Source organism: Andrographis paniculata, unplaced genomic scaffold (genome assembly GCF_009805555.1).
Source record: "Andrographis paniculata isolate CXL003 unplaced genomic scaffold, ASM980555v1 Contig21END, whole genome shotgun sequence".
Taxonomy (NCBI): Eukaryota; Viridiplantae; Streptophyta; class Magnoliopsida; order Lamiales; family Acanthaceae; genus Andrographis; species Andrographis paniculata.
The window spans coordinates 3,061,854-3,085,910 of NW_026137502.1; the positions used below are offsets into that span (position 1 = coordinate 3,061,854).

At 37.9% G+C, this 24,057-nt stretch overlaps 5 protein-coding genes across 14 annotated transcripts; 1 reads left to right on the forward strand and 4 right to left on the reverse strand.

Moving 5' to 3' along the window:
- Nucleotides 1-1,220: 1,220 nt before the first annotated feature.
- On the reverse strand, nucleotides 1,221-9,025 carry LOC127244874 (glycerol-3-phosphate acyltransferase 5-like). 3 transcript variants are annotated; one of them, XM_051265437.1, is made up of 4 exons: nucleotides 8,984-9,025; nucleotides 8,189-8,236; nucleotides 2,839-3,428; nucleotides 1,221-2,220 (listed from the first exon to the last, which is right to left on the reverse strand). In XM_051265437.1, the coding sequence occupies exons 3-4, from the start codon at nucleotides 3,388-3,390 to the stop codon at nucleotides 1,279-1,281; spliced, it is 1,494 nt and encodes a 497-aa protein (XP_051121394.1). In that variant the 5' UTR covers nucleotides 3,391-3,428; nucleotides 8,189-8,236; nucleotides 8,984-9,025; the 3' UTR covers nucleotides 1,221-1,278. The 3 variants fall into 3 exon arrangements, with proteins under 3 accessions (XP_051121394.1, XP_051121393.1, XP_051121395.1); XM_051265436.1 differs by having other exon boundaries at nucleotides 2,839-3,432; nucleotides 8,984-9,009; XM_051265438.1 differs by lacking the exons at nucleotides 1,221-2,220; nucleotides 2,839-3,428; nucleotides 8,984-9,025 and adding an exon at nucleotides 3,859-6,763 and having other exon boundaries at nucleotides 8,189-8,205.
- On the reverse strand, nucleotides 8,123-11,213 carry LOC127244875 (protein ELC-like). Of its 7 annotated transcripts, none has more exons than XM_051265441.1 (2): nucleotides 9,526-11,047; nucleotides 8,123-8,236 (listed from the first exon to the last, which is right to left on the reverse strand). In XM_051265441.1, exon 1 carries the CDS (start codon nucleotides 10,796-10,798, stop codon nucleotides 9,530-9,532), a length of 1,269 nt encoding a protein of 422 aa, XP_051121398.1. In that variant the 5' UTR covers nucleotides 10,799-11,047; the 3' UTR covers nucleotides 8,123-8,236; nucleotides 9,526-9,529. The 7 variants fall into 7 exon arrangements, with proteins under 7 accessions (XP_051121398.1, XP_051121397.1, XP_051121400.1 ...); XM_051265440.1 differs by lacking the exon at nucleotides 8,123-8,236 and adding an exon at nucleotides 8,619-8,637; XM_051265443.1 differs by lacking the exon at nucleotides 8,123-8,236 and adding an exon at nucleotides 8,741-8,757.
- Nucleotides 11,214-12,160: 947 nt separating this feature from the next.
- Nucleotides 12,161-15,985, forward strand: LOC127244787 (uncharacterized). 2 transcript variants are annotated; one of them, XM_051265285.1, is made up of 6 exons: nucleotides 12,161-12,270; nucleotides 12,641-13,649; nucleotides 13,734-14,450; nucleotides 15,000-15,201; nucleotides 15,290-15,480; nucleotides 15,562-15,985. In XM_051265285.1, the coding sequence occupies exons 2-6, from the start codon at nucleotides 12,650-12,652 to the stop codon at nucleotides 15,639-15,641; spliced, it is 2,190 nt and encodes a 729-aa protein (XP_051121242.1). In that variant the 5' UTR covers nucleotides 12,161-12,270; nucleotides 12,641-12,649; the 3' UTR covers nucleotides 15,642-15,985. The 2 variants fall into 2 exon arrangements, with proteins under 2 accessions (XP_051121242.1, XP_051121241.1); XM_051265284.1 differs by having other exon boundaries at nucleotides 12,641-14,450.
- A 1,091-nt stretch (nucleotides 15,986-17,076) lies between these two features.
- LOC127244788 (ribulose bisphosphate carboxylase/oxygenase activase 2, chloroplastic-like) lies at nucleotides 17,077-20,103 on the reverse strand. The gene is made up of 5 exons (XM_051265286.1): nucleotides 19,941-20,103; nucleotides 18,773-19,216; nucleotides 18,620-18,705; nucleotides 17,555-18,309; nucleotides 17,077-17,451 (listed from the first exon to the last, which is right to left on the reverse strand). The coding sequence occupies exons 1-5, from the start codon at nucleotides 19,983-19,985 to the stop codon at nucleotides 17,336-17,338; spliced, it is 1,446 nt and encodes a 481-aa protein (XP_051121243.1). The 5' UTR covers nucleotides 19,986-20,103; the 3' UTR covers nucleotides 17,077-17,335.
- A 1,726-nt stretch (nucleotides 20,104-21,829) lies between these two features.
- On the reverse strand, nucleotides 21,830-22,972 carry LOC127244998 (AT-hook motif nuclear-localized protein 29-like). Its single transcript, XM_051265635.1, has 2 exons — nucleotides 22,769-22,972; nucleotides 21,830-22,644 (listed from the first exon to the last, which is right to left on the reverse strand). The coding sequence occupies exons 1-2, from the start codon at nucleotides 22,772-22,774 to the stop codon at nucleotides 21,922-21,924; spliced, it is 729 nt and encodes a 242-aa protein (XP_051121592.1). The 5' UTR covers nucleotides 22,775-22,972; the 3' UTR covers nucleotides 21,830-21,921.
- Between the last annotated feature and the right edge of the window lie 1,085 nt (nucleotides 22,973-24,057).

A 24,057-nucleotide genomic window follows, 5' to 3' on the forward strand; every position in this document is an offset into this window, starting at 1 on the left:
CAACATCAAAAGAAAACAATGTGAAATTGAAAAGAATTTGGTTAATAAACTCTGTCCAAATTGATTTACATTTGGAGCCCTAACAAGCAAAATATTTCACTAGTCTAATATTATGGGATTACATCAAAAGTAATAGAAATAATATATATATATAAATAAGATTGAAAAACTTTAGACTTATATATTAATACATGCTAACGAAACCCTAGTTGTATTTGTTTGGGGGTTTTGGATTTTGAGTTGGAATTTGAATAGTAAAAATTTTGAATTTGAATAGTTGTATGATGTGATATAAATAGGTGATGATGTGATGTTTTGAATGTAAAATTGATTTTTAGTATAATATAAAAAATGAAAAATAGGTATTTGATTTGATATTTTTGGGGGAACAAAAAAGGGATGAATAGTGTATTTTTGGGAGAATCCCCCAAACAACCACATAATTGACTTCACAATATAACAACTACTCTCCCCGTCCATTAAAAATTAAAATTCGTTCATTTGGGTTAGATACAAAAATTAAGAAAAATGAATATTTTATGAAAAAAATAATAAAGTAGTTAAATGTATTTTTGAAAATTTAGTTATAAATTAAAGTAAATGAAAAAAGACAATGTAATAAATGCAATGGTATTTATTATAAAAAATGTTGAATGAAAGATAATAATTAAATATTAATTTGTTAACTTTTCTAAAATTAGTAATAAGGTAAATTTAGAAGACATATTATATTAAAAAGAAAAATAAAAATAAATTTGATGGACGGAGAAAATATTAATTATATATTAGATACATTAATTGACATTACACTCCATTAACTAAATAAAAATAGCAAATATCACAAGTTTTCTATAATAAAATTATACAATTAAATACAATCTAATTCAATCATTTATAGATATTTGGAATATTATATATCTTATAATTTTATTATTTTTTTAATTTCTTCAGTAAAATAATTTTTTCATTTTCTTTAAATAATATAATGTTGGTGTGTGAAGTTAGAAACTTACAAAAGTGCAAATCTACTATGGAGATATTATGGTCCTATAATATTTTAGCATTTTTGTTTTTTTTTTTATTTGATATGATTTGATCCCTATGTTATTTAGATTTAAATAGTATTTGGTTGTGATATTATTAAAAAATAATATTTTTTATTAAATATCATACAAATTAAATAGTAAAATTTTGATTTAAAATACAAAACGTACGTTTATGTATCATTCAAAAGGCAAAATAATTTTTTTAAAAAAACCCTCAAGTACAACATTATAATCAGAGAGTACAACTACCTTTAGCAGTGTAGAATAAAACTGGTGGCCAGAAATTCCTCAAAGCTCGAAGCAGATGATCCATGGCGGAGCTGGAATTAAGAGACACGCTTCCGTCGTTCCCAGCAAGAACGCTATACTTATCCTTCCTCGTAAAATTTGTGCACTCAAACCCTAACGCCGCCGCCAAGATCCTCTGCACGTAATTAGCGACGTCGTGCGGCGTTCTCCCCGCCGCGCAGGTGGCGTCGGCCGGCAACTGGTTCAGAAACGTCACCTCATAAACAGGACGAGGGTTCATGAAGAAGAAGATCGGATCCATGGCTTTCCACCCCCTCGCCGTCGTCGCGTGGAAGAATCCGACTCTGTAATTCATGGCGACCGGCACAATCTGATCGGTCAGTTCTGCGAAGAGAGCGCTGAATCGCAGCAGAAATGGCTCCCGGCAAGTGGTGCCCTCCGGGCAGACCGCCACGTCACCCTTCTCCAGCTCTCGCCGGATTCTCTCTGCGTCGACGGATCTGATCCGCGTCAATCGGACGGTCGGGATTGGCGAGAGGATCTCCGAGATTCGGGAGATCGAGTAGGTAACCGCCGGGATCCGACGGCTGAGAACGAACGAGAGGACTACAGGGTCCAGTAGGGTTCTGTGTGTGCAGACGAAGAGGACGCCGGAGTGAGTGCCGGACGGTGGTGGCGGAGGAGTGCCTTTCACCACCAATTCGCCGCCGAGCAGCGGCCGGATGCGGCGGAAGGTCCATAGAGGAAGCGTTAATCCTAGTGTCATCCGGACGACGGCGAGTACGACGCCGATCGGAATCCATAGGAGGATTAGGAGAGCCGCCGCCGGCGTCGGACGCTTCGCCAGACGGCCGTCGTGGAAGATCACCGGCGCCGGCCGGTGATCGGGATTCTCGTTTCCAATGAACGGCGGAGAGCATTTTTCCTATTAGAAATTGAAAAACAATTTGTTTCCAACTTAATACTAAATTCAATTTAAAAATAGACTAAATTGTACCAAATTCATCTATAGTTTCACAAAATTGTCTAAAATCTTTCCTACTATTAAAATTGTGTAATACTCTCTGGTGATTTTCATAAACTTTGCGTCTAATCCTTGGTCCGTTATTATTTAATGGTGTTTGATCTACACGCACTCAAATTGCGAATGAATTTCAAAATACTAATTTTGAAACTTTTAAAATTATAAATATATTCATTTCTCTTATATTTAGCCCCAAATAACATTAAAAAAAACTTTTAAAATCTGAAAAAAAAATTAACTATTTGAGTATATTTATTGTTTTTTGAAGCTTGAGTAATAAGAATAACAAGTATATTTGTAATTTGTAATTTTAAGGGTTTAAAAATAAATATTTTAAAATTTATTCGTATTTTAAGTGTGTGCAAGTCAAATACTGTCTAAATAAAGATGGCAAAGGAGTGAAATCACGAAGATATTTGACACAGTATAAGGAATTTTACGCAATTTCGTGAAATTAGGGGTGAATTTGATGTCATTTAGCCTTAAAAATATATCAACAAATTCAAATTATCAAATCACCTTGCAGAAGGGCAAAAACGATGAGCCACAGAGATTTCTTCCCATCCCCAAACATGGCTGTCGAGAAACCCTCCGATGAAACCTCCGATCATCACCATCATCAAATTTGCCCGTTACGAATCCGAATCTGTTGACACGCAGCTCAGTTCCGACAACCTCGTCGGCCATCAAATGCTCCTTGGCAAACCTCTCCACCATAACCGTCGGCAGTCTGGTCACGACGACACGGCGGCGTTGTCCGCCGGAAAACAGTCCCCACGCTGCCATGTCGAGATCGTCGAGGTAGAATTTGGGGAGGACAGCTCTGGCCACGGCTTCGATTTCGGAGAAACGAATCCCAGCCGTCGCGACGAAAACGGCGAGCCTCAGGCCACCGTCGGATCTGCCGATCGCGTGGAGGAGTCGAATGAACGGCCAGGATGAGAGGAGGAGCGCGAACCGGATCAGACCGGAGGCTTCGAATGCAATAAGCATCAAGTAGGCGAAGACGCTGGGGTCTTTCAACAGCGTACCTTCCAGCTCCGACACAACCCAACTCAATTCCTCCTCCATTAATTAATGGTACTGCAGATAGCTAGCTGATTCGATCTCTGGCTAATATTATTGCATGGCATGGAAGATCGCAAATTAAAATTAGGGTTTTTTTTGAAGAGGAAGAAGAAGAAGAAGAAAGGATATGTGATTAATTAAGTTTGATTAGATGAAAGTGGATGCGACTGTGAGGAATTGGAAACAGAATTCAGTTGATCAGAACAGTACCAACCAAGCTTGCCTGCACTGCACTTCCGATGTTGTAATTAATTAGCAACCATAAATAATATATTATTCGATAGGCTGTAGATCATGTGCTGATTCAGTTAAATCAATATGATGTTAATTTGATCAGATCAATATAAATTATACATATAATCAATATATATTCACATATAGTACAATATATATTGAGTTATAATATAATTGTTGATGTATTTTTTCAACAAAAATAAAGTAAAATTCAAAGATATAGAAAATATCCTTAAACTTGATTAATTAGTGCCTGAGATTAGGAATCTCTAAACACTGTATGGTACAGAAAATAAACTGGAAAATAAAAGACTGAAATTTAAAGTGGTGATCCCCAAATCTGACTTTGCTTTGTTGAAGTTGATTGAAGATGCCTTTTCTGACGGATTTGAATCATTTAAATAGCCTTTCAGAGAAAACGGTTTGAACCGCCGTCTGGTCGGTTACAGCAACCGCTGTCAACCGACCACCAATTTCTCCTCTATTGACACGTATTACAACTTCCTTCAACCGTTCCCACCAGTCACAGAACTCAGACCTGCCTCTTACCCGACCTGCCTGTCCACTGCCAAATTTCTTTTGCCCGACTTCGTCCTTCACCCGACCTGCTTCTTCGCCCGACCTCACTTGGGCCGACCTCCGCATCAGCCGCCCTCCGTCTTTGACCGAAGACCTCCGCGTCTGTCCGTACCTCTTCCTTGCCCGACCTTCCTCTTGACAAACCTCCGCGTCTGCCCGACTTCGCCTTCCATCCGACTACGGTTTACCCGACTTGGGTACACCCTTTTTTTTTAGACTCCGCCCGACCTTTCTTCCTTTTCCCGACCTTTATTCTGCCCGACCTCCAGACCTTTTGGCTTTCATTCAGACCCTACCCAGAATCCTACTGCCACTTACTATTATTATTATTTTTTGTGCTTAACAATAAACCTCCTCCTCAAGACTCCTAAACATCACTTCCAGTGATGTTTTAGGAGTTTGCAGGCCGGCATCCGAGGCTACGTCAGCCTCAGATCCGACCTCCATCCTTCGAGGCTACGTTGGACCCGACCTCCATTTATCGCGGAATGGTGCTGGCCTGGACGTTGGTCGATCTTGCACTAACATTGCTTCAGCATCTCCCCCCTGACGGAAGTCATGATTATTTTCTGTAAAAAAGGATTCTAACCTTCTTGCCGTGGATGCTAAACTGGCCAGATCTTGAAAGTCGTGGGCTGTCAGGGCCTCGCGAAGTCTGGTATGCATGTTCCTGACCACCAGATTGGTCATTTCGCTTTCATTGATCATCGTAGGACATCGTCCCTTCATCAATCGCATCCTCTCTATGAATTGGTAGCCGGTCTCTTCCGGCATCTGCGTGATCTCCAGAAGGTCTATCAGTGAGACTGTCGGCAGAGGAGTAAAGAACCTTGCATGAAAATCTGCCTCTAAATCTTCCCAAGTTTGCAACTGTCCAGGCGGCAGACTGGCATACCAAGAAAAAGCTGTTCTTGTGAGCGACAACCCAAACAATTGTAACTTGTGAAACGGATTGTTGCCTACTTCTCCCAATTGAGCCGTGAAGCGACCCACATGTTCAATGGTAGAGGCTCCGTCTTCTCCCGAAAAAGAATTGAAGTCTGGTGGCCTATAATTTCTCGGGAGAGGATGATCGTTAATGATCCTTTCTGGAAATGGCCTCTGGTAAACCGGCCTGTTCACCGTTTGCGGATTCATTCCGAAATGCACCCGCAGAACTTGAGCAATATCCTCCGGATCTACTCTGGGTGGAATATGGTCGAACACTGGAATGTGATCGTGAGTCTGACCTCCCAATCTTTCTTCTCTGGAGAAGGCTGGTTCGGCTGGGATGGGATTATGAGTCTGTCCCTCTAATCTCTCATTCGGCTGGGTATTATCAACCCTCGGTCCCAAAGGAACATTATCTGGGAAAGTTAGAGGAATCTTCCCCATATCTGTTCGGTTGAAAGTTGTAACGCTTGGAAACGTACTGTCAACGTATGATGGTTCTGCAAACGTTGATCCTGAGAAAGTCGCCTGAAAACGAGAAGGTGACACGGCTGGAAGCATGTTTGGATACAGGGTGAATCTGGAGAATGCCTGATCCAACATGTTTTGCATTAGATTTTGTTGTTCACGCAACAAGTTCGTTTGTTGCTCACGCAACATATTCTGCATAACCAAGGTATGCTGGTTGTTCATTTGTTGAACATAAGACCACCAATCAGTTGGTGGTTGTGGGATTTCCCCGGCATTTGGCACAATGGGTGGTGGAACGGATTCTCCCACCGGTGTCGAAGATGATTGCGGTTGTGAACCTGCCATAACCCTTCCGATGATTCGGCCGGATCTAAGACGTATGAAATTATCGCCGGAATTGGAATGAGCAATTTTGTCTTGCTCCCACTGTGGTCGCCAATTTGTTGATGTATTTTTTCAACAAAAATAAAGTAAAATTCAAAGATATAGAAAATATCCTTAAACTTGATTAATTAGTGCCTGAGATTAGGAATCTCTAAACACTGTATGGTACAGAAAATAAACTGGAAAATAAAAGACTGAAATTTAAAGTGGTGATCCCCAAATCTGACTTTGCTTTGTTGAAGTTGATTGAAGATGCCTTTTCTGACGGATTTGAATCATTTAAATAGCCTTTCAGAGAAAACGGTTTGAACCGCCGTCTGGTCGGTTACAGCAACCGCTGTCAACCGACCACCAATTTCTCCTCTATTGACACGTATTACAACTTCCTTCAACCGTTCCCACCAGTCACAGAACTCAGACCTGCCTCTTACCCGACCTGCCTGTCCACTGCCAAATTTCTTTTGCCCGACTTCGTCCTTCACCCGACCTGCTTCTTCGCCCGACCTCACTTGGGCCGACCTCCGCATCAGCCGCCCTCCGTCTTTGACCGAAGACCTCCGCGTCTGTCCGTACCTCTTCCTTGCCCGACCTTCCTCTTGACAAACCTCCGCGTCTGCCCGACTTCGCCTTCCATCCGACTACGGTTTACCCGACTTGGGTACACCCTTTTTTTTTAGACTCCGCCCGACCTTTCTTCCTTTTCCCGACCTTTATTCTGTCCGACCTCCAGACCTTTTGGCTTTCATTCAGACCCTACCCAGAATCCTACTGCCACTTACTATTATTATTATTTTTTGTGCTTAACAATAATATATGTGGAATTATAATATTTTCTCTGTCTCTTAATAAACTATCCAATTTTTTCATTTTGGTTCGTCACATAACAAAATATTTGTTTTATTTTTTCTAGTAACTGTACTATCTACATAACATTACAAATATCTTATAACTTACAATATATTTCACAAATATCATTACATTTATATATAATACTAATATATTTTAAACTCCGTATAAAAAGAAAAAAAAAGAGAGAAAGAGATCATAACATATGTTATATTATAAATATATTGAGATATATAAATATATATTGAGTAAATATATAGCATATATTTGATCCATGTTATTGTATATTCATGTTATAGTTAGGGTTGGATTGATAATTAGTTATTACACGACACGTTAGTTATGATTATTATTACGTATGGAAGAATGTATGCGCGCAGGTGACTGAACTTCAACTACTTATTGTACCAATCGACTACGCCTTTGTTTCTGAACGTGGGGGCCACGCGCGCGTCCAACGGATTATCTTCCCTTGTGTCACACTAATTAAATTATTTTAACACTAATAAATGTGATTTAACAATAAATATTAGTGATTTATATATAGTCAAACGGGAAGCCAATCAGCCAAAAGACAATAAAAAATTTAATTTATTTATTAATATATTAATAATATATCAATTATATATATATAATTTTTAACAATACTAATTATATTAAAAAATACTTCCTTTTTTATTTATTTATTATTTTATTATAATATTTGAAATAAAATACATAAATCTTAATATATGTAAAGTCCGGGTCTAAATTCAATTTTAAATTAAAAATTCAAAAATCATAAAAATTTTCATGGGTCGATCGTGTCTATCAAAACTCGATCCATATCCAACTTATTGTCATCCTTACTTTTATGGCTTCATCGAAGATTATTGTTGAAAAGTGCCACCATTAGAACCCCCACTTTGAGGCAGCTATATTCATACATTTTTCGGGCAAATACTAGGAATTATTGGTTAAAGCCACTTTGACGTTGAAATTTTTATTACAGTGATTTTTTGATCCAAAACATCTAAATCAAAATAAATAAATAAATGCAAACTAAAACTCATACCAGAGTATGGACCCTCAAATTTTTTGATGAGACATCATTTATTTCATCTAATATGATATCAGAGCCTTAAATCTTGAGTTCGAGTATCACCTTCGTCGTTTGTTAGTCCAAGTGCAAGTTTCGAAGCTTGTACCATGGGATTGTTTAGTAACTTTTTTTTTTAATTATTTTATCATGTAATTATCTCTATTATCTATAAAAACAAAAACATGTATATATATATATATATATCTATTATTTCCTTACATAAAGCATTATATGTAACTCTCAATTTAAACCAAAAGAATGAAAAATCAAAATCACCTGGCAAACAAACCCTACGTCCTCCCCTCCGGGCTATAATATGCAATGCTACAAGTTAAAACAATTAAAACTCAGCAAGTCTGTCTCAGTCAAATAGCAATATAACAAAAGCAAAATTTCACCATTTCTAACGCAGTCCTATATCATCATATATGAATATTATCTACCTAGAGTAAAATTGCACCTTCATTCACATTTCACACTGCATTTGCTATGCTGTTTCAACAACTGAGCAAACAAAAGAAATTTTCTTGAAAAATGTAGCTTCTTCGCTTTTTCCCAGACCCGAAACTGGTTTTAAAGCCAAAAATTTTCACTTAGAAATTAGAGTAACAATGGGATTCCAAGAAACAGAGAGAGAGAGATGTACCTAAACATATGTTTACCAACAAACAAAACCAATCGAACAACGCATGCTCTGAACTGGAGTAAAGCTTTACATGCATAAACTGAATAAGTAGAGCATGAATAAGTGTTGAGTATTTATCCATAGTGAAAATAACTTATATAACCACTAAATAAACTGTACTTTGCATCGCCTACAATAACAATGTGCCTGAATAGTTTTCCTATAAGAGCAAAACAACAATCAGAAGAGACAGACTTTATAACTTGACAAGCATATTAAAGTTTCGGAAACATCACTAAGCTCACCGGATTGAGAAGGCTCTAATCTGTGACTTTTGATTTTTGAAATTTCAATTTTTTTTATAGAAAACATCAATCTAACAACTATTTCGCCCAAAACCAAAATACAAACACACAAGAAAAACACATGTACAGTTCTCACTTCACCTGCCCCATGGTGATTCATTCTTTCAACTGTTATACTTCCTTCTCCAGTTCGCACAAGTCTGCTTCTTGTTTCAACATAAAAAAACAAGCAAAATCCTAAACTGAGTGTAATCCCATCTCGCAAAACTTGGAACTTCAAATGATTATGTATGCCGATAAAATAAGCCAAAAAGAGACAGGGTGAGCATCAAGTCACAGTTTGAAGCATCGGACTAACAATAACACACCAAGAATTCGTAAAAGTATCTAACATCAAAACCTCTGTATAACAAAGCCATCTCTGTATATCCTCTAAAGTAGCGACGAATAGCAAAACAACTACAAAAGTTAATCAAATTTCAGTGCTCCCAATAGCAGGTTAAAAGTAAGCTTCAGACCCACGACCCTTTCTCAAAACACAAAATGAACAAAGAACATTCCCTATTCTACAGAAACAGAATATATCTGTAGTAAGAAGCTGTCATTAATCACATGCAATATTCATATATCACCAAACCATACGAAAACAAAAACAATATCACAATGAAGAAGATATATACAACCTGATCAGAATGCATACTGGGAGGGGGGTGCCCTGGCAGCCATGCTAGCAACCTGAGCCTGCATTTGGATGGCCCTAACTTTCGAAGAGGTGGCACGGTGGAAAAACTGCTCTCGTGCCAAAAGCCTCACATTCCTCAAGTACTGATCAAATGGCACTGCTCCTTCCTGCACAGCCTTGTCCAAAGCATATATAGTATCCTCAACCGCCAAATCCAATGCTGTGCAATCCATCATTTGTTTGGACAGAGCATCACAGGGCTCAAAGCATTCATCAATGTCAATATTGCCGACATCGTTGCCCCTCAATTTCGATTCGTTCTCCCTTATCCATCCCTCCAAAACATCGCTGTTCATCAAAACCATTTGTAGCTGCTGCTCGAGTGCTTCCTTTTCATCCTGCATTTCCTTCAAGCCTTTGGTTAAGTCCTCCTCACGTTTTCGCAACACTGCCTGCGTTGCAAAGAGTCCTTCCATTTCCCCTTCCCTACTCTTCCTCATGTTCTTAATATCACCATTCAGACTCTCCACGAGCTTATTTATGGCGTTTTTCTTAAATACCTCAGCCGGATCGTCCATTACCCTACCGCTTCCATACGGAGCGGGTGGGGTCGGGGAAGGGGGGTAGTCTCTCGGAGGGATCGCCGGCCGCGCCGGAGTGGATCCAGCAGAAGAATTGGCGCTCCCGTAGCTTTGATTCAAATTAGGGTTTGACGCCTTACGCTGCGAGTACAGCGGCGGATCGCGGGCGAAGAAATGGCTCAAGTTTCTAGCCAATTCGACCAAATTGGAGGCCGGGAAGACCCAAGAGTGAAGGTAAGGAACGGAGACGACGCCGTTGGGGGAGACGAAGGGGTGGGGGCGCTTGATGATCATGTCGCGGGTAGGATTGACGAAGACGAGCGGCGCGTGGCGAGGGTAGGACTCCATGAGCCAGATGATGACAGGGATGTTGTACGTGACGCCTTGGAAAGTCATAGGGACGGTGCCGTCTGCCTGTAGGAGGTTGACGGTGCGGCCATCGTTGTGCGTGAAGACGGCGGTCTTGGGTTGCAGGGAAGGGTAGGCCTCGGTGAGGTACAACAAGTGCTGCCGGATGTGCCACTTCATGTCCTCCGCGTACGGCAGCGCCGACGGCCCACGCTGGGAGAGGACGCTGTTGAGGAACTGCTGCGTGTACTGAGCCATTGGAGCGTTGTGTGGGCGAGGAGAATCAATCGACGGATTGGATTTGTAGATCTGTCTGCCTGCGGCTGCGAGGAACACTAGAAGCATAAACAAAAATGAATACTACTGGTAAAGAAATATCCTCAAATTGGAGAAAACGCGTACAATCTCATTGTCAAAGCAGCGAAGCACTTAAGAACACACACACACAAAAAAAAGAAGGTCATGAAATACGAGACTCTGTCTGTGTCTGTTGTCGCGTCGCGTATTCATGTGAATTCACAGAGTTACATACAGAGAAACGAGAGTAGAATCGAGGAAGAATAGAATAGGATAGAAGAATCGGCATTTAATGGATCGGAAGAACTTACTTGAATTCGATCCCCCCCAATGAGATGGATTCGATCATTCACGGAATAGGGTTTCGGCACCCTTCTAGGAATGGAGGTAGAGCCGAGATCCGATCCGATCCGATCCGACCCGATTTTAAGTTTTAACCCGTGGAGTCCAAATATTCGGGTAAGTCGGGTTCAAAGTGCAATAGTGGATTCTAGAATTGGCAAAAAGACTGACTCATACGAAATATTTGAATTTTGATAAAATATTTTAATTCAATTATATATACAAATTGATATTAATATGATATAATAATAAACATGTCATATTAGAGTTTAGATTATCAATTCGAGATTATAATATATTAATATTAATTATTATATTTATTATATATATATATGTAAAATAATTATAATTTAATAATTTGTTCGTAAATTAATTTAAATTTAATTTAATTTTAAATAATTTAACATAATTTATATTTAAATCAATTAAAACTAATACACGACAACACGATATAAATGATTCAAAATCTTTTCAGGCCAGTTCATGACCATGAACCGAATTGGCTCTGGGCTTTAAGATTGAGCCGTGCTTTTCACCCGATTCAATAAATTAAGGGCATATTTATTTGGAAGGGTGGATTTTAATTTAAATAATAAAAATTTTGAATTTAAATAATTATATAATGCGACATAAAAAAAAGTTTAATATTATATTTTGAATATAAAATTAATTTTGATATAATATAAAAAATAAAAAATAGTGTGTAATTTAATATTTTTTAGAAAAAAAAAATTGATAAAAATATAAGTAAATTTAGTAAGAGAACCAACCCTATATATATTTTAAAATAAATAATAAATATATTAACAAATAAATACTCCTATATATAAAAAATAAAAATAAAAATAAAAATAAATAATTTTACTCATTTTTTTTCCCTATTACCATGCCTTAAAAAAAAATAAGAAGAAATTCTTCATCTTGATTAATGAGTTATTTAATTATACAATTTCACATACTTACTCAATTTTCCTAATTACCATGCTTTAAATAAATAAATAAATAAATTATTATTAAGGGGTGGGGTGGGGAGAGAGGTGAAAGGCCGTTAGCCTGACCGGTCTATCCGGTTGTCCATTCGACTCTTGACCATTCTATATATACTCTCCCCAAAAAACCCTAGTTCCTAACTCGAATCGATTTCGACTCGACCACAGATTTGGGGCGATCCAATTCAAGTAAGCTCTCTCCCTCGACCGAATTTTCTCTCTTTCGCCGATTCCTGCATTCTTTCTCGATTTTACTTTACACCCATTTGATTTCTCGTACAGCTCGACATTGTGTGTGTGTTACTGTGCGACGAGAGTCTTCTATTTCATGACTTGTTATTTTTATCTTTTGATGTGTGGGGTGTGTGTTCGTACGTGCTTTGCTGCATTGACACTAATACCGTAGCATGTTTACATGTTGCGAATTGTTTTGTTTCGTTTGGCTTATGGGCTTTGTGGCTTTTTGTTGTATTACGTTATTTTTGGATAATATGTTTTGGAGGAGATTTTTAACTACTCCCCAAGATTTGATGATGATGTTGTTCCTGTTTGGAGATAGGTTTACGGAATGGATTCTGATATGGAACCAGTAGCCGTGACCTCGCAAAAGCATGATCCAGCATGGAAGCACTGCCAGATGTTTAAGAATGGGGACAAGGTTCAGCTAAAATGCATATACTGTGGGAAGATATTTAAGGGTGGGGGGATTCATCGTATTAAAGAACATCTGGCGGGGCAGAAAGGAAATGCCGCCACTTGTTTGAGAGTTCAACATGATGTGAGGCTCCAGATGATCGAGAGCCTGAATGGGGTTGCAGTGAAGAAGAGGAAGAAACAGAAACTTTCTGAGGAGGTGACAGGATTTGATAATCCTGGGCCCAGTGGTGTTGAGGTAGCGAACAATTCGTGTAGCTTGACTGCTGATATTGCTTTGCTTCCTGTTCCTGAAATGATTGAGAACGATGCCGATGTGTATGTGAATAGAGAAGAAGGTGAAAGTGGTAAACCCATAGGAAGAAAGAAGAAAGGGAGGATTAGGAAAGCACCTGATGTGATTAATTCTAATGCTCTTGTTTTGGCTAGTTTTCCTCCACCTGCAACCCCAAAGAAAAATAGTAATACAGTTAATATGGCAGTTGGTAGGTTCTTTTGTGATGTTGGATTGCCCATGGAGGCCACTAAATCTCCTTACTTTCAGCCAATGATCGATGCAATTGCATCACAGGGTGCTGGAGTTGTTGGTCCCTCCTACCATGATCTAAGGGGGTGGGTTTTGAAGAATTTGGTTCATGAAGCAAGATATGATACTGATCAGTGCACTGGGTCTTGGGGAAAAACTGGATGCTCAATTTTGGTGGATGAGTGGAATTCCGGAAGGGGTAAAACCTTTGTCAACTTTACGGTCTATAGCCCTGAAGGAACCATATTTCTGAGGTCAGCTGATATATCACAAGCAATAGACTCTGCTGATACCCTTTATGAATTGCTAAAAGAAACCGTGGAAGAGGTTGGGCTAAGAAACGTGGTGCAAGTGGTAACCAGCAATGAAGAGCGATATGTTATAGCCGGTAAAAGACTTACTGACACTTTTCCTACTGTATTTTGGACCCCTTGTGCTGGTCGTTGTATTGATTCTATACTTGAGGATATAGGAGAACTTCCAACGGTGAAGATGACTCTGGACCAAGCAAAATCCATCTCAAGATATATTTACTCTAACAGTAATGTCTTGAACATGATGAGGCGATACACATTTGGACTGGATTTAGTTGATCTGGGAGATACACGTGCTACTACTGATTTTTTGACATTGAAAAGAATGGTGAGTATCAAGCATAATCTGCAGTCGATGGTTACTTCTGAGGAGTGGATGGAAAGCTCTTTCTCAAAGAAACCAGAAGGCTTTGCAGTGTTAGACTCGATTAGTAGCCCGTCCTTCTGGACTTCTTGTACTTTGCTCGCACATATATCGGATCCACTCTTGCGACTATTGAGAATAGTTACTAGTGAAAAGAGGCCTTCTATGGGATATGTCTATGCTGGACTATATCGAGCCAAGGAAGCCATTAAAAAGGAACTTGTTAGAAAGGAAGAGTATTCAGTTTATTGGAATATCATAGATCGTCGATGGGAACTTCAGCGACATCCACTTCTTGCAGCAGGTTTCTATTTGAACCCAAAATTCTTTTTTAGTCTTGAAGGAGATGCACATCTCCACATTCGGTCGCTAGTATATGATTGCATAGAGAAACTGGTTCCTGATGCTAAGATTCAAGATAAAATAATGAAGGAAACTGCTTCTTACCATGGCAGTACAGGAGATTTTGGTCGGAAGATGGCTATCAGAGCTAGGGACACTTTACTTCCCAGTAAGTCCTCTTTTGATTTCATATTTTGTAAACTCAATGTTGTGCATTAATTAATTGTATAAAATTGGAAATAATTTGAATGAGATCACCTCTTCGAACTTTTCCTCCCCCAAACTTCTGGATCTACTCTGGCCCTGTATAGTTTGTAATTTATATTATTAAGGCTAAACTTATGTTTGATTCAATTTATAAGAAACAATCTATGATAAATCAATATCAAGCGATTCAATCCGCTTTTTAGTTACCCAACTTTTTATTGTTCATGTGGTTGTTATTTATTAATCTGAACATATTGTTATCCTTGATTATTCAAAATTTCATGCCTTTACCGATTACTGTGTGAATTAAAGATGGTTGGTAATGTCATATTCCGTAGTTTTATATGCAAATTAGAAGCTGACTGGCCCCAATATTAAGAGATCTAATATGCTGATGATGGACTGCTGAAAAAAAGTTGATATTGTTCTTCTGTTAGAAGCTTTCTTGACATTGTCAATACTTAATATGGTTTTGTTCTGCAACTAACAATCATCAATTGTGTGAATATAGCTGAGTGGTGGCTAGCATATGCTGGAAGTTGCCCCAATTTGGCTCGCCTGGCCACCCGCATTCTCAGTCAAACTTGTTGCTTGGTCCGGAGTAAGCCAAGTAAAATTCCTCTTGACTTAATGCATGAGAGGAAAAATTCCTTGGAGCATCAACGACTCAGTGACCTTGTTTTCGTTCAATATAGCATGATGATGAAGCAAATGTGAGTATAAGATAAGCTTTGTTGTATATGACAAACTAAGAAAATTCAGAAGCAAAGTTTCATATATAATCTTTGTTTTTCATTGAAGGGGTCTGAGCAACAAGCATCAGGAAACATCAGACCCAATTTCTTATGAGCACATGGATATTGCTGAAGATTGGGTCCTGGAAAAAGAGTTAGGCTCGGAGGGCTCTGGGGAGTGGATGACTGTTGATCCACCTTTAGGTAATGTCACACTCTTAGGAGAACAGGCCGATGACTACGATGCACTGGGTTCAGGTAACTTGCTATTTTGCTTAGAGGCATAGACTATGAAATCAATGCATCTCTGAAGTCATTTCACTTGCTTTCAATTTGCAGGATTTGATGATTTTGAAATTTTTGAGGTGGTGAAAGAAACTGAGGACGAAAATGGAGATGAGAACGTAGGCCAAAATTAGGTTCTTGCCAATACCAATCTGGTTTTTCTCACAGGCAGAGGTAGAGTGTGCATTGCAAATTCGAGATTAATTTATTGACCAAGTTATGGGCATTACACCCTGTGCTCATAGTTTACATGGAACTTGCTCTCTGAGTGAGTTTGGACATTTTGTACAGATTATGTAGGTCATATGCATAACGTCTGTGTGGCATTGAGGCTCTTTGTCCGTAATGAACATTACGATTTTCTGGGGATGTTTACATGTAGAATAAGGGTCTCAAAATTGCACCCCATTTTGTGTCCAGGAATCAGAAGGTTGAATTCTAGTAAACATTCAGATGATTAAATCTCATTTTCTTACAATTCCCATGCTGCTTGAAATCTTTACCTAATTCAATCATTTGAGAATATTTCTGTTTCTACATGGAGTGAAGCTTAGTTATTGAATCTGTGTTTGTTGACGCATGACTGTACAATTAATTGCCCGGTGAAATATTGATTCTTGCTGGTTTGTGAAGTTATGCATTATCGCTGTTTGTGTAGTTTACATTTTTTGAGTTTACTTGTGTTGCTGTCCTGACTATCAGCTGTTATCTAAGTTGGTACTGCAGTTGAAAAAGAAAAACTATTAATCGTCTGTCTATATATGTTCGAAAATTGAAAGCATAATCTTAAAGCAGTGGAAGCCATTAGTTGGACCTTTTCAGCTGAAGCTCGACTTCATCCCTGATAAAGCATTCATTCTCACAGGTATGTTCTTAACACACTGTTAATGCATTGTCTTTTTTTCCGGTTCTGGTTTGCTCTTTGTTCTATATGTGCGACTACCCTTGTCTAATTTGGTCAATTACATGTATATTATCGTGTGAATCCCACGAGCGAAATCAATTCTAGCCAACTACCTTGCTTGTTTTCAACACAGGGTAGGTGGTCCAACTGCAACTCAGCTTGCTTATTGTTAAGTTATGGTGATTTTCATTTGGACCAAGTCTTAAAAGAAGTATGTTTGCATTTTGTTTTACTTTATTACGTGATATTGAATGTGTTCTTTTGTTATTGTGATTTTTCCCAAAAGGATTGCCTGTAAATGTTTACGTGTTTGCATCAAGATTTGCTTTTTTCACCAATGTTGATTATTCGGGATAAAGTTTTTTTGTTAGTTCCAAATTCTTTCAAAACCAAACTGTAGGAATAACGAACAACAAAACAACACCAGAATATTTCTAAATAAATTCAATTGCACGCTGACAGTTGGTAGATAGATCAAACAATCCCATGTATTATGAAAGTAAGAAAATTGAAAGATGAAGTAATTGTTAAACTCCTACACATTCCTCAATATGTGTCTCTTAAATCTTTGATCTTTGATTATCCCAACACAATTAATGAATACTATAAAGAGAGCAAATTATGTAATAAAAGGCAGGCGGGCAAGGCTTGTAGTCATCCATGTATTGGAATTAAAAGAAATATGTTTATAATTTGGCATCTTACAATCTTAAGAAAACCAAACCAGTTGGGGAGTAGTAGTAGTCCAATTGACAGAGGTAGGAGACAGACCAGACCATACACGAACAAGACACATCAGCAATGAATAATCCAAATTCAGACGATGGATCAGGTACCCACTCACAAAATTAATACCCAAACAGACCGATCCAGGCTGCTGCTGCTGCTCTATCTATGTATGTAATAATGATGATGATCGTACGTTCAGAGATTGTAGACGCAGCTTCCATCGTCACTCCTGGCCGTCGGATCAAAGTTCTTGGCGTTGGGGTCCGTGCACCCTTCAGGCACTGGTATTCCCACCTGCTGCGCTGCCTTCCCTGCACATCAAGCTACATTCATGGCGGATTCTATACATACATATATATGTATATACATATAAATAGAGAGAGAAAGAGTATAGAGAGAGAGAGAGAGACGGACCGTAGTAGCTTCCCCTTTCCATGGCATCCTTGTTGGCATCTCCAAGTGCAGCGTCCTTGAGGTACTTATCAGAGAGCTGGACCCTCTTAACATTCTCCTGCTCCTGGACCAGCAGGTGGCCGTACTCCAGGAGCTTCTCAAGAGTCATCCGCGGCTGCTCGAACGTGGGCGGGCCCTCCCGGGAGTTCACAAGCTTCTTCCCAATGGCGTCGACTCCGACCTCGGAGATCCACTTCCGGACCTCGTCGTCGTAAACTCGCGACCTGACGGCGCCGAAGAAATCAATCGACTGTCCGGGGAAGGTGTCGACGAGCTTGACGACAGCCTCGTCGGGAATGTTGTCGGTACGGAAGATCCCCTTACAGACCCCGATCCGGTCCTCCCGGGTCGGGGCCCAGTAGAACTTCTCCATCCGGCCGTCGCGGATGAGGGGGGCGTAGAGGGTGGAGAAGTCGTTGCCGGTGACGACGATGGGGACGCGGGGGTTTTCCTCCTTGTTGTACATTCCGGGGAGCTGGACGTTGGTGGGGTTGTCGGCGATGTTCATCAGGGTGGCGTTGACCATCTGGTTGTTGACCGTGTACTGGGTCGTGCCGCCCATCCGGCCGGCGCCGGCGTCGAGGTCGTTGATGAAGAGGCAGCACATTTTTCCCTTCTTGATACGGTCCGCTGCCTCCCTGTACCGCTGCCGGATTAGTTTCGCCGGCTCGCCGGCGTTCCCGCTCTCTAGCTCTCCGGCGCTCATCATGATCGGGCTGCGTTGGCATTTGATAGTTTGTTAATTAATTACGGCTCGATTATTAATGTTGATTTGACTCGATCAATTCTGATTATTGAAAATGTACGGACAATACATGTTTTTGACTGCTAATTTGATCGTGTAAGAAAAGAAGTGAACATATATTATATATTATCGTAACATATTAATGTTATAACATATGTTAATACAATGCTTATTTGATTGGGTCAAATTTGCGCCCCCATGTTACCTTACTTCAAACTATATATTTTCTGTAATTACATAATGTGATGTCTATGGACAATCATTGAATCAAAGAGACTTACTTGATGCCCATCTTGGCGAAAACAAGCTCACATTGGAAGGACTTGCCCTGACCTTTACCTCCCCAGATGCCCAGAATCAGAGGGACCTGTACATTAATTACTTCAAATTGATGGATCACATAGCAATTAATCAATTACAGGAGGTGAGCAAACCTTGATGTTGGGCAAGGTCATGAAGTTCTTGGTGATGTGGACGACGAGCTTGTCCATGAAAGCCGGGGCGATGTAGAATCCGCTCATTGTATTGTCAAAATCGTATTGGCGAAGGCCCTGGCTGAGGTACTCGTAGGAGCTTAGGACAGCGTCGTGGGTACCCATCCCCGTGGGGGCCTGGAACAGCGAGTCCACGACCCCCTTCCCTCGGGCGATGTCCTGCTGGTCGTCAGACACGTCCGTCACCAGCCCCCGCCACCTGTCCGTGCTCGTCTGCTTTTTCTCATCCACGTCGTCCGCCATCGCCGCTATCCTCAAGTTGCCATTGCCGGAGGAGGACACCACCTTCCCGCCGGGAAGGTTTGAGTTTGTCTTCTTTAGAGAGGTGATTCCGAGGAACGATGATGTTGAGACTACTCCGCCTCCGCTTCCGTTCAAGTTCAGCTGCATGCATATAAATTTAGAATTGACACATAAATAATCTGAGTTCATCTTTTGATGTTAATCATTTTATTTCAAATGAATCTTTTGGAATTTTGTAATAATTAAAAAATAATAGTACAATTATATATTAGTAGAAATATGTAAGAAATTTTAATATTTTTGCACTCTATGTATAAAATAATTATACGTGTAATAGTATATCTGTGATTTAAATAAAAATTAAAAATATTTTGATTAGTGTATGATTATTTTGAAATGTGAAATAAAAATGGTATTTTGAATTCCCATAGATGGAGATGGAGTATTACTTTATTGTTAATTATTTTATTATACTAATAATTCTTTTAAATATATGAAAAGAAAATGGCACTGTCGTTAATACAAAAGTTTATTGAGACTTTTATAGATCGCGCTTATATATTTATTGTATCAGCTTCACCTTCGTTGGCAAGATCGAAATATAGCTACATAGTAAAGTCGGTATTAATTGTTGATTAATTTGAAAAATATTTGTATCTTCCTTAAAATATTTATCAATATAATAAATTATTTATCAAATATTATTTCAACAATTAATCAATCTAGATAGAATTAATTAATCTTACTTGATGATCAAGTTCTTAAAACACACAACATCAACAATTGGAAGCTAAGCTAAGCTAAAGCTATCTCACATCATGTAAAACAATAAGATAATTCCATGAAGACAGATAGATATACGTACAGGGACACGGTTGACAGCACCGACGGTGGAGAAGGCAGCCGCCATGGATGTCGTCACTGGAAGCAACTGCAACTGCAACTGCAACTGCAAATTAGAAGATGTATAGTATGGATATATTATTATTGATTTCTCTTTGGTTGGTGCAGTGAAGGTTTTATATATAGAGAGAGAGAGCAGAACGCAGATGGGAAGCCATGGCCACACAAACAAGATTTCCTTCTTGCCACGTGGCGCCTTGTGGTTTGACATTATCCACTGCTGTCCTGTCCTGAGGCTACAAATTCACTTCTCATCTTCTCCACACCTTCTCTTGTACACTGTGCTTTCTTACCAGTCAGTCACTCTTCAATTATGGGGTTTAGTTTTGTCCTACACCTCTTGGCTTTTGGTGACTTACTAGACTATTCTTTTTGTTTTTTCAATTGGGCTTTGCTTAATTAATTTTATTTTGGCCTTTGGTGAATTGTAGTATCTTTTTTTTTTTATTTATTTCTGGAAAGTTTCCATGAATATGACACATACATAATTTTGTGGGTTCAATTCAATTTGAATAGTTGCACTTGATTAATTAATATACAAACAAATCTTGAGTTGAGCCCGTCGTTGTTCCTCCATATCTACAAACTTTCTTAATTCTTTAATTTAAAACTGAAAGAATCACACAAAAAACAAACGTTAACAATTTTTATTATTGTTATCATTTTATATATTTTTTAGATTTTGTGTAGGTTCTGTTATCCACTCAAAAAAATAAAAATAATAATAATATAATAAAAATGTAAAGATATATATATATATTATACATAACTACCTAAGATTGAGGAGGCCCAATGTAAAGATGGATGAAGGTTGGAAGTTAGATTAAAAAAAAAAAATAGAGTCCAGCCCAAAAAAAAAAAGAACTCTTTTTTTCTTTCTTTTTTTTTTTTTTAATGGATAATATTCTGTGTTTTAATATAAATGTTAAAATATTTGATGTTTTATTTATTATGTAAAACTTCTTAAATTTTTATTTATTAAAAATAAATGTCTAAATTCAATTAAATATAAAATAAAATTCTAATAAAATAAAATACTATGATTTTTAATTATGCATATATATATTAATTTTTGTATTATAAATATCAACGACTAATGTAAATATGCTTAAAATAGAAATTATAGTACAAATATTAAATAGATTTGGCAATAAATTAAATACTCCCTCTGTCCACTTTAGTAATTAATTAAAAAGTGTATTAGTAAAAATAATTACAATTTAATAAAAATAATTATAGATATTAAAATGACTAAATAATTTAATTAAAATAAAACAAATTTATAAATTATAAAATTTAAAATGTAATTAAAGTGTATAATTATATTTTTTTTAAAAAAAATGACATTATGTGGGAAATGCGGAAATATAAACAGTTGACAAATTAAATTGGACGGAGGAAGTAAATTTTATCAATAAATGAAGTATTATAAATAATATCTTCCGAAAATGAAATGATCTTGACGAAAAATGTGCAATCAAATAAAAATAGAATCCGACGAGAAATGAAAGATTACAAAATTTTTTCATGGGCCAATCGGAACGTGCCACGTGACACCATTCCAAAAGGAAGCCGATACTACCACTCCTTTACAAATAGGAGTTTTGGTTAGATTGAAGTAAAGGTAAATCTTTCTATATTTTGCATTGTTCTTTATGTACTTCAAAGCATTTTTCGTCGAAAAGTCGCAGATTTGAACAAATGATTCAATGTTGGTTGAAGAATGGATGAATTTAATATTTTTGGTCGTATATTAAGTCGAAGAAAAGATCAAAAGTTCAAAATTCTGTCAAAGAGTAATATTTAGAATTTCAATATAACATACTCATTAATTTCAAAATTGATTGCAAATTAGGGTTTCGAATCAATACGATGATATGATGCTACTTAAAGAGTAATAAATGACAAACAGTAATAATTAATATTCATTGGTAATCACACACTCAGGATTCCAAACGACGCATTTCCCACTTCCGATCAGACCCTGAATTGTACGGAGGACTTGACGGCGGCGGCGCCGGCAGCAATCGGTTTTCTTCTCCGGCGACGTGTTCATATTCATTCTCCAAAGGCAACCTTTCGTATGCCGCGGTCTCGAAAGTGGCTGCAACAACCACAACCGGTCCTGCCGCCGTCAATGCGCCGATCACTTCGCCGCCGGCGACATGCCCTTGCTCCCCGGACAAGAAAATTGTCAACCCGCCGGCGCCGGCCGGCGACGGGCGAGGCAAGTACGTCCCCGATAAGGATAGGATCTCGAATCTTCCTTGGAGATAAATCGCTCCTCCCGGCGCCGCCGGCCTCCGCAGCGTCACGTCGGAGACTGTCCCGTTGCCGCTCAGAATCGACACCCCGTAGTGGCGCCGCCGCGCGTAGGCGGCGATGCTTTTCCAGACGTCGCCGCCGCTGCGTATTTCGAAAATATGACTCCGAAGAGAATTGGGGATTTCTTTAGTGACGACGATCGGCGGTTTAGGTTTGTTTTTGGAACCCGGCGGACGGCCACGGCGGCGCCGCCCGCCGGAGCCTGACGCCGGCGCCGGCATCGCTAGATCTCTGGAGAAGTTATTGTCTTCCTCGATTGCTACATTTGCTGCGGAATTGTTCCCTGCCACAATCCACCATTTGCTCGCCACCAATTCTTCTTCCGCCGCCATAGTTTCTCTCTTCAAATAAAAAATTACAGTAAAACCCTAACAGTTAAGCATTTTCACTTAAGAAAGGTAACTAAAAAATCGTAGAGTGTTTACGATTTACGAACGATTCCTAGTCTTTTAACATTTACAGTACCTTCATTCTTCAGCAATAAAGAACAACAGGGGCAAACAATTCTGACCCTGGATCTAACAAAACCTAAAGATTGATTTAGTTTCGAAATGAAATGATAATTTCAAACAATATTCCAAGGGTTGAACTTACAGATGGTTTTGAGGTAAGCTTGCTAGCTAGGGTTTGGGTGAAACCAGAATGGATCTAGCAAACTACAATAATGGGTTCTGGGGGTGGGGTGGGGTGGGGGTAGTTTGTTAGGCGACGTGAGGTTTAAAAAGGGCGACGTGAGATGACGATGGCCATCACACATTCGCACTATATATATATTTTCTGTAATATCTTCTTAATCTATTTTTTTTTTTCTAATATTGTGAATACGAAGTAAAATACTTTTACAAAATACTATTATGTTATGAAAAAAAAAAAAAAAAAAAAAAAGAAAGAAAAAAAGCATTCAAATTTTGTATATTCTTTCGGGTCAGAAACAATTTCTGAGTTTTGAAGGATTCAAGAAAAAAAAAAAAAAAAAAAAAAAAAAAAAAAGGAGGTTTTATGTAATTTTTAGAAAAAATTGTACAATAACTTTTAAAATATGAGGGCTTTCTTACAATTTTTACATTACAAAATAATATAGTGCAAAATTTTCAAACTAGAAGTAAATTATAAGTAATTTTTCCGTATAAATTTAATATATTTGATAAAAAAAAATTAAATTTGATTTTATAAATGTATTAATACAAATATAATAGATATGTATTTTGTATTTTAAAAATATTATAAATTTATATAATACAAAAATATATTTTCTCTGTCCTATGTCCACCTTTATCTCACTTATTATGTCACTTTTTTAAAAAATAATAATAATAATTATACATATTAATTTCATTTTAATTTTCTAAATTTATAATTTTTTAATTTTAGTTAGACTAATTAATTATTTTAATCTAAAATTATTTTTATTATACGATTATTATTTTAACTAATATATTCTTAATTATTTGATGGTTATACAATCCTAAATTCTCGTATCTATAATAGATATTAATTTATATTAATACAACATAATTTAAAACAATCTAGATTCTAGAATTATTCGTGACATTTGGATTTAAATACCTCTTGTCTCTTGTGTATCATTTAGAATCAGTTCCTCTATAAATTTCATTACATTGAAGTACAAATTTTTATATGAGAATAACTGAGCTTTCCACATTAATTTTTATGGAGAAGATCAGCATCTGTGCTGAAATTCATTAAAATTAATTAATATTTATATTAATAATAACATTTAATTATACAAAATA

Bases quoted from the DNA above. Each gene is read 5' to 3' on its own strand.
- LOC127244788 (XM_051265286.1), bottom strand. From the start codon at position 19,985: ATGGCGGCTGCCTTCTCCACCGTCGGTGCTGTCAACCGTGTCCCT. The intron at 19,217-19,940 runs GTACGTATATCT...ATATGCATGCAG, and splicing joins GTGCTGTCAACCGTGTCCCT to CTGAACTTGAACGGAAGCGG. The intron at 18,706-18,772 runs GTTTGCTCACCT...ATTAATGTACAG, and splicing joins TGACCTTGCCCAACATCAAG to GTCCCTCTGATTCTGGGCAT.
- LOC127244874 (XM_051265437.1), bottom strand. From the start codon at position 3,390: ATGGAGGAGGAATTGAGTTGGGTTGTGTCGGAGCTGGAAGGTACGCTG. The intron at 2,221-2,838 runs GTGATTTGATAA...AATTTCTAATAG, and splicing joins CGTTTTTGCCCTTCTGCAAG to GAAAAATGCTCTCCGCCGTT.
- LOC127244787 (XM_051265284.1), top strand. From the start codon at position 12,650: ATGGATTCTGATATGGAACCAGTAGCCGTGACCTCGCAAAAGCATGAT. The intron at 15,202-15,289 runs GTGAGTATAAGA...TTTTCATTGAAG, and splicing joins AGCATGATGATGAAGCAAAT to GGGTCTGAGCAACAAGCATC. The intron at 15,481-15,561 runs GTAACTTGCTAT...TTCAATTTGCAG, and splicing joins CTACGATGCACTGGGTTCAG to GATTTGATGATTTTGAAATT.
- LOC127244875 (XM_051265441.1), bottom strand. From the start codon at position 10,798: ATGCTTCTAGTGTTCCTCGCAGCCGCAGGCAGACAGATCTACAAATCC.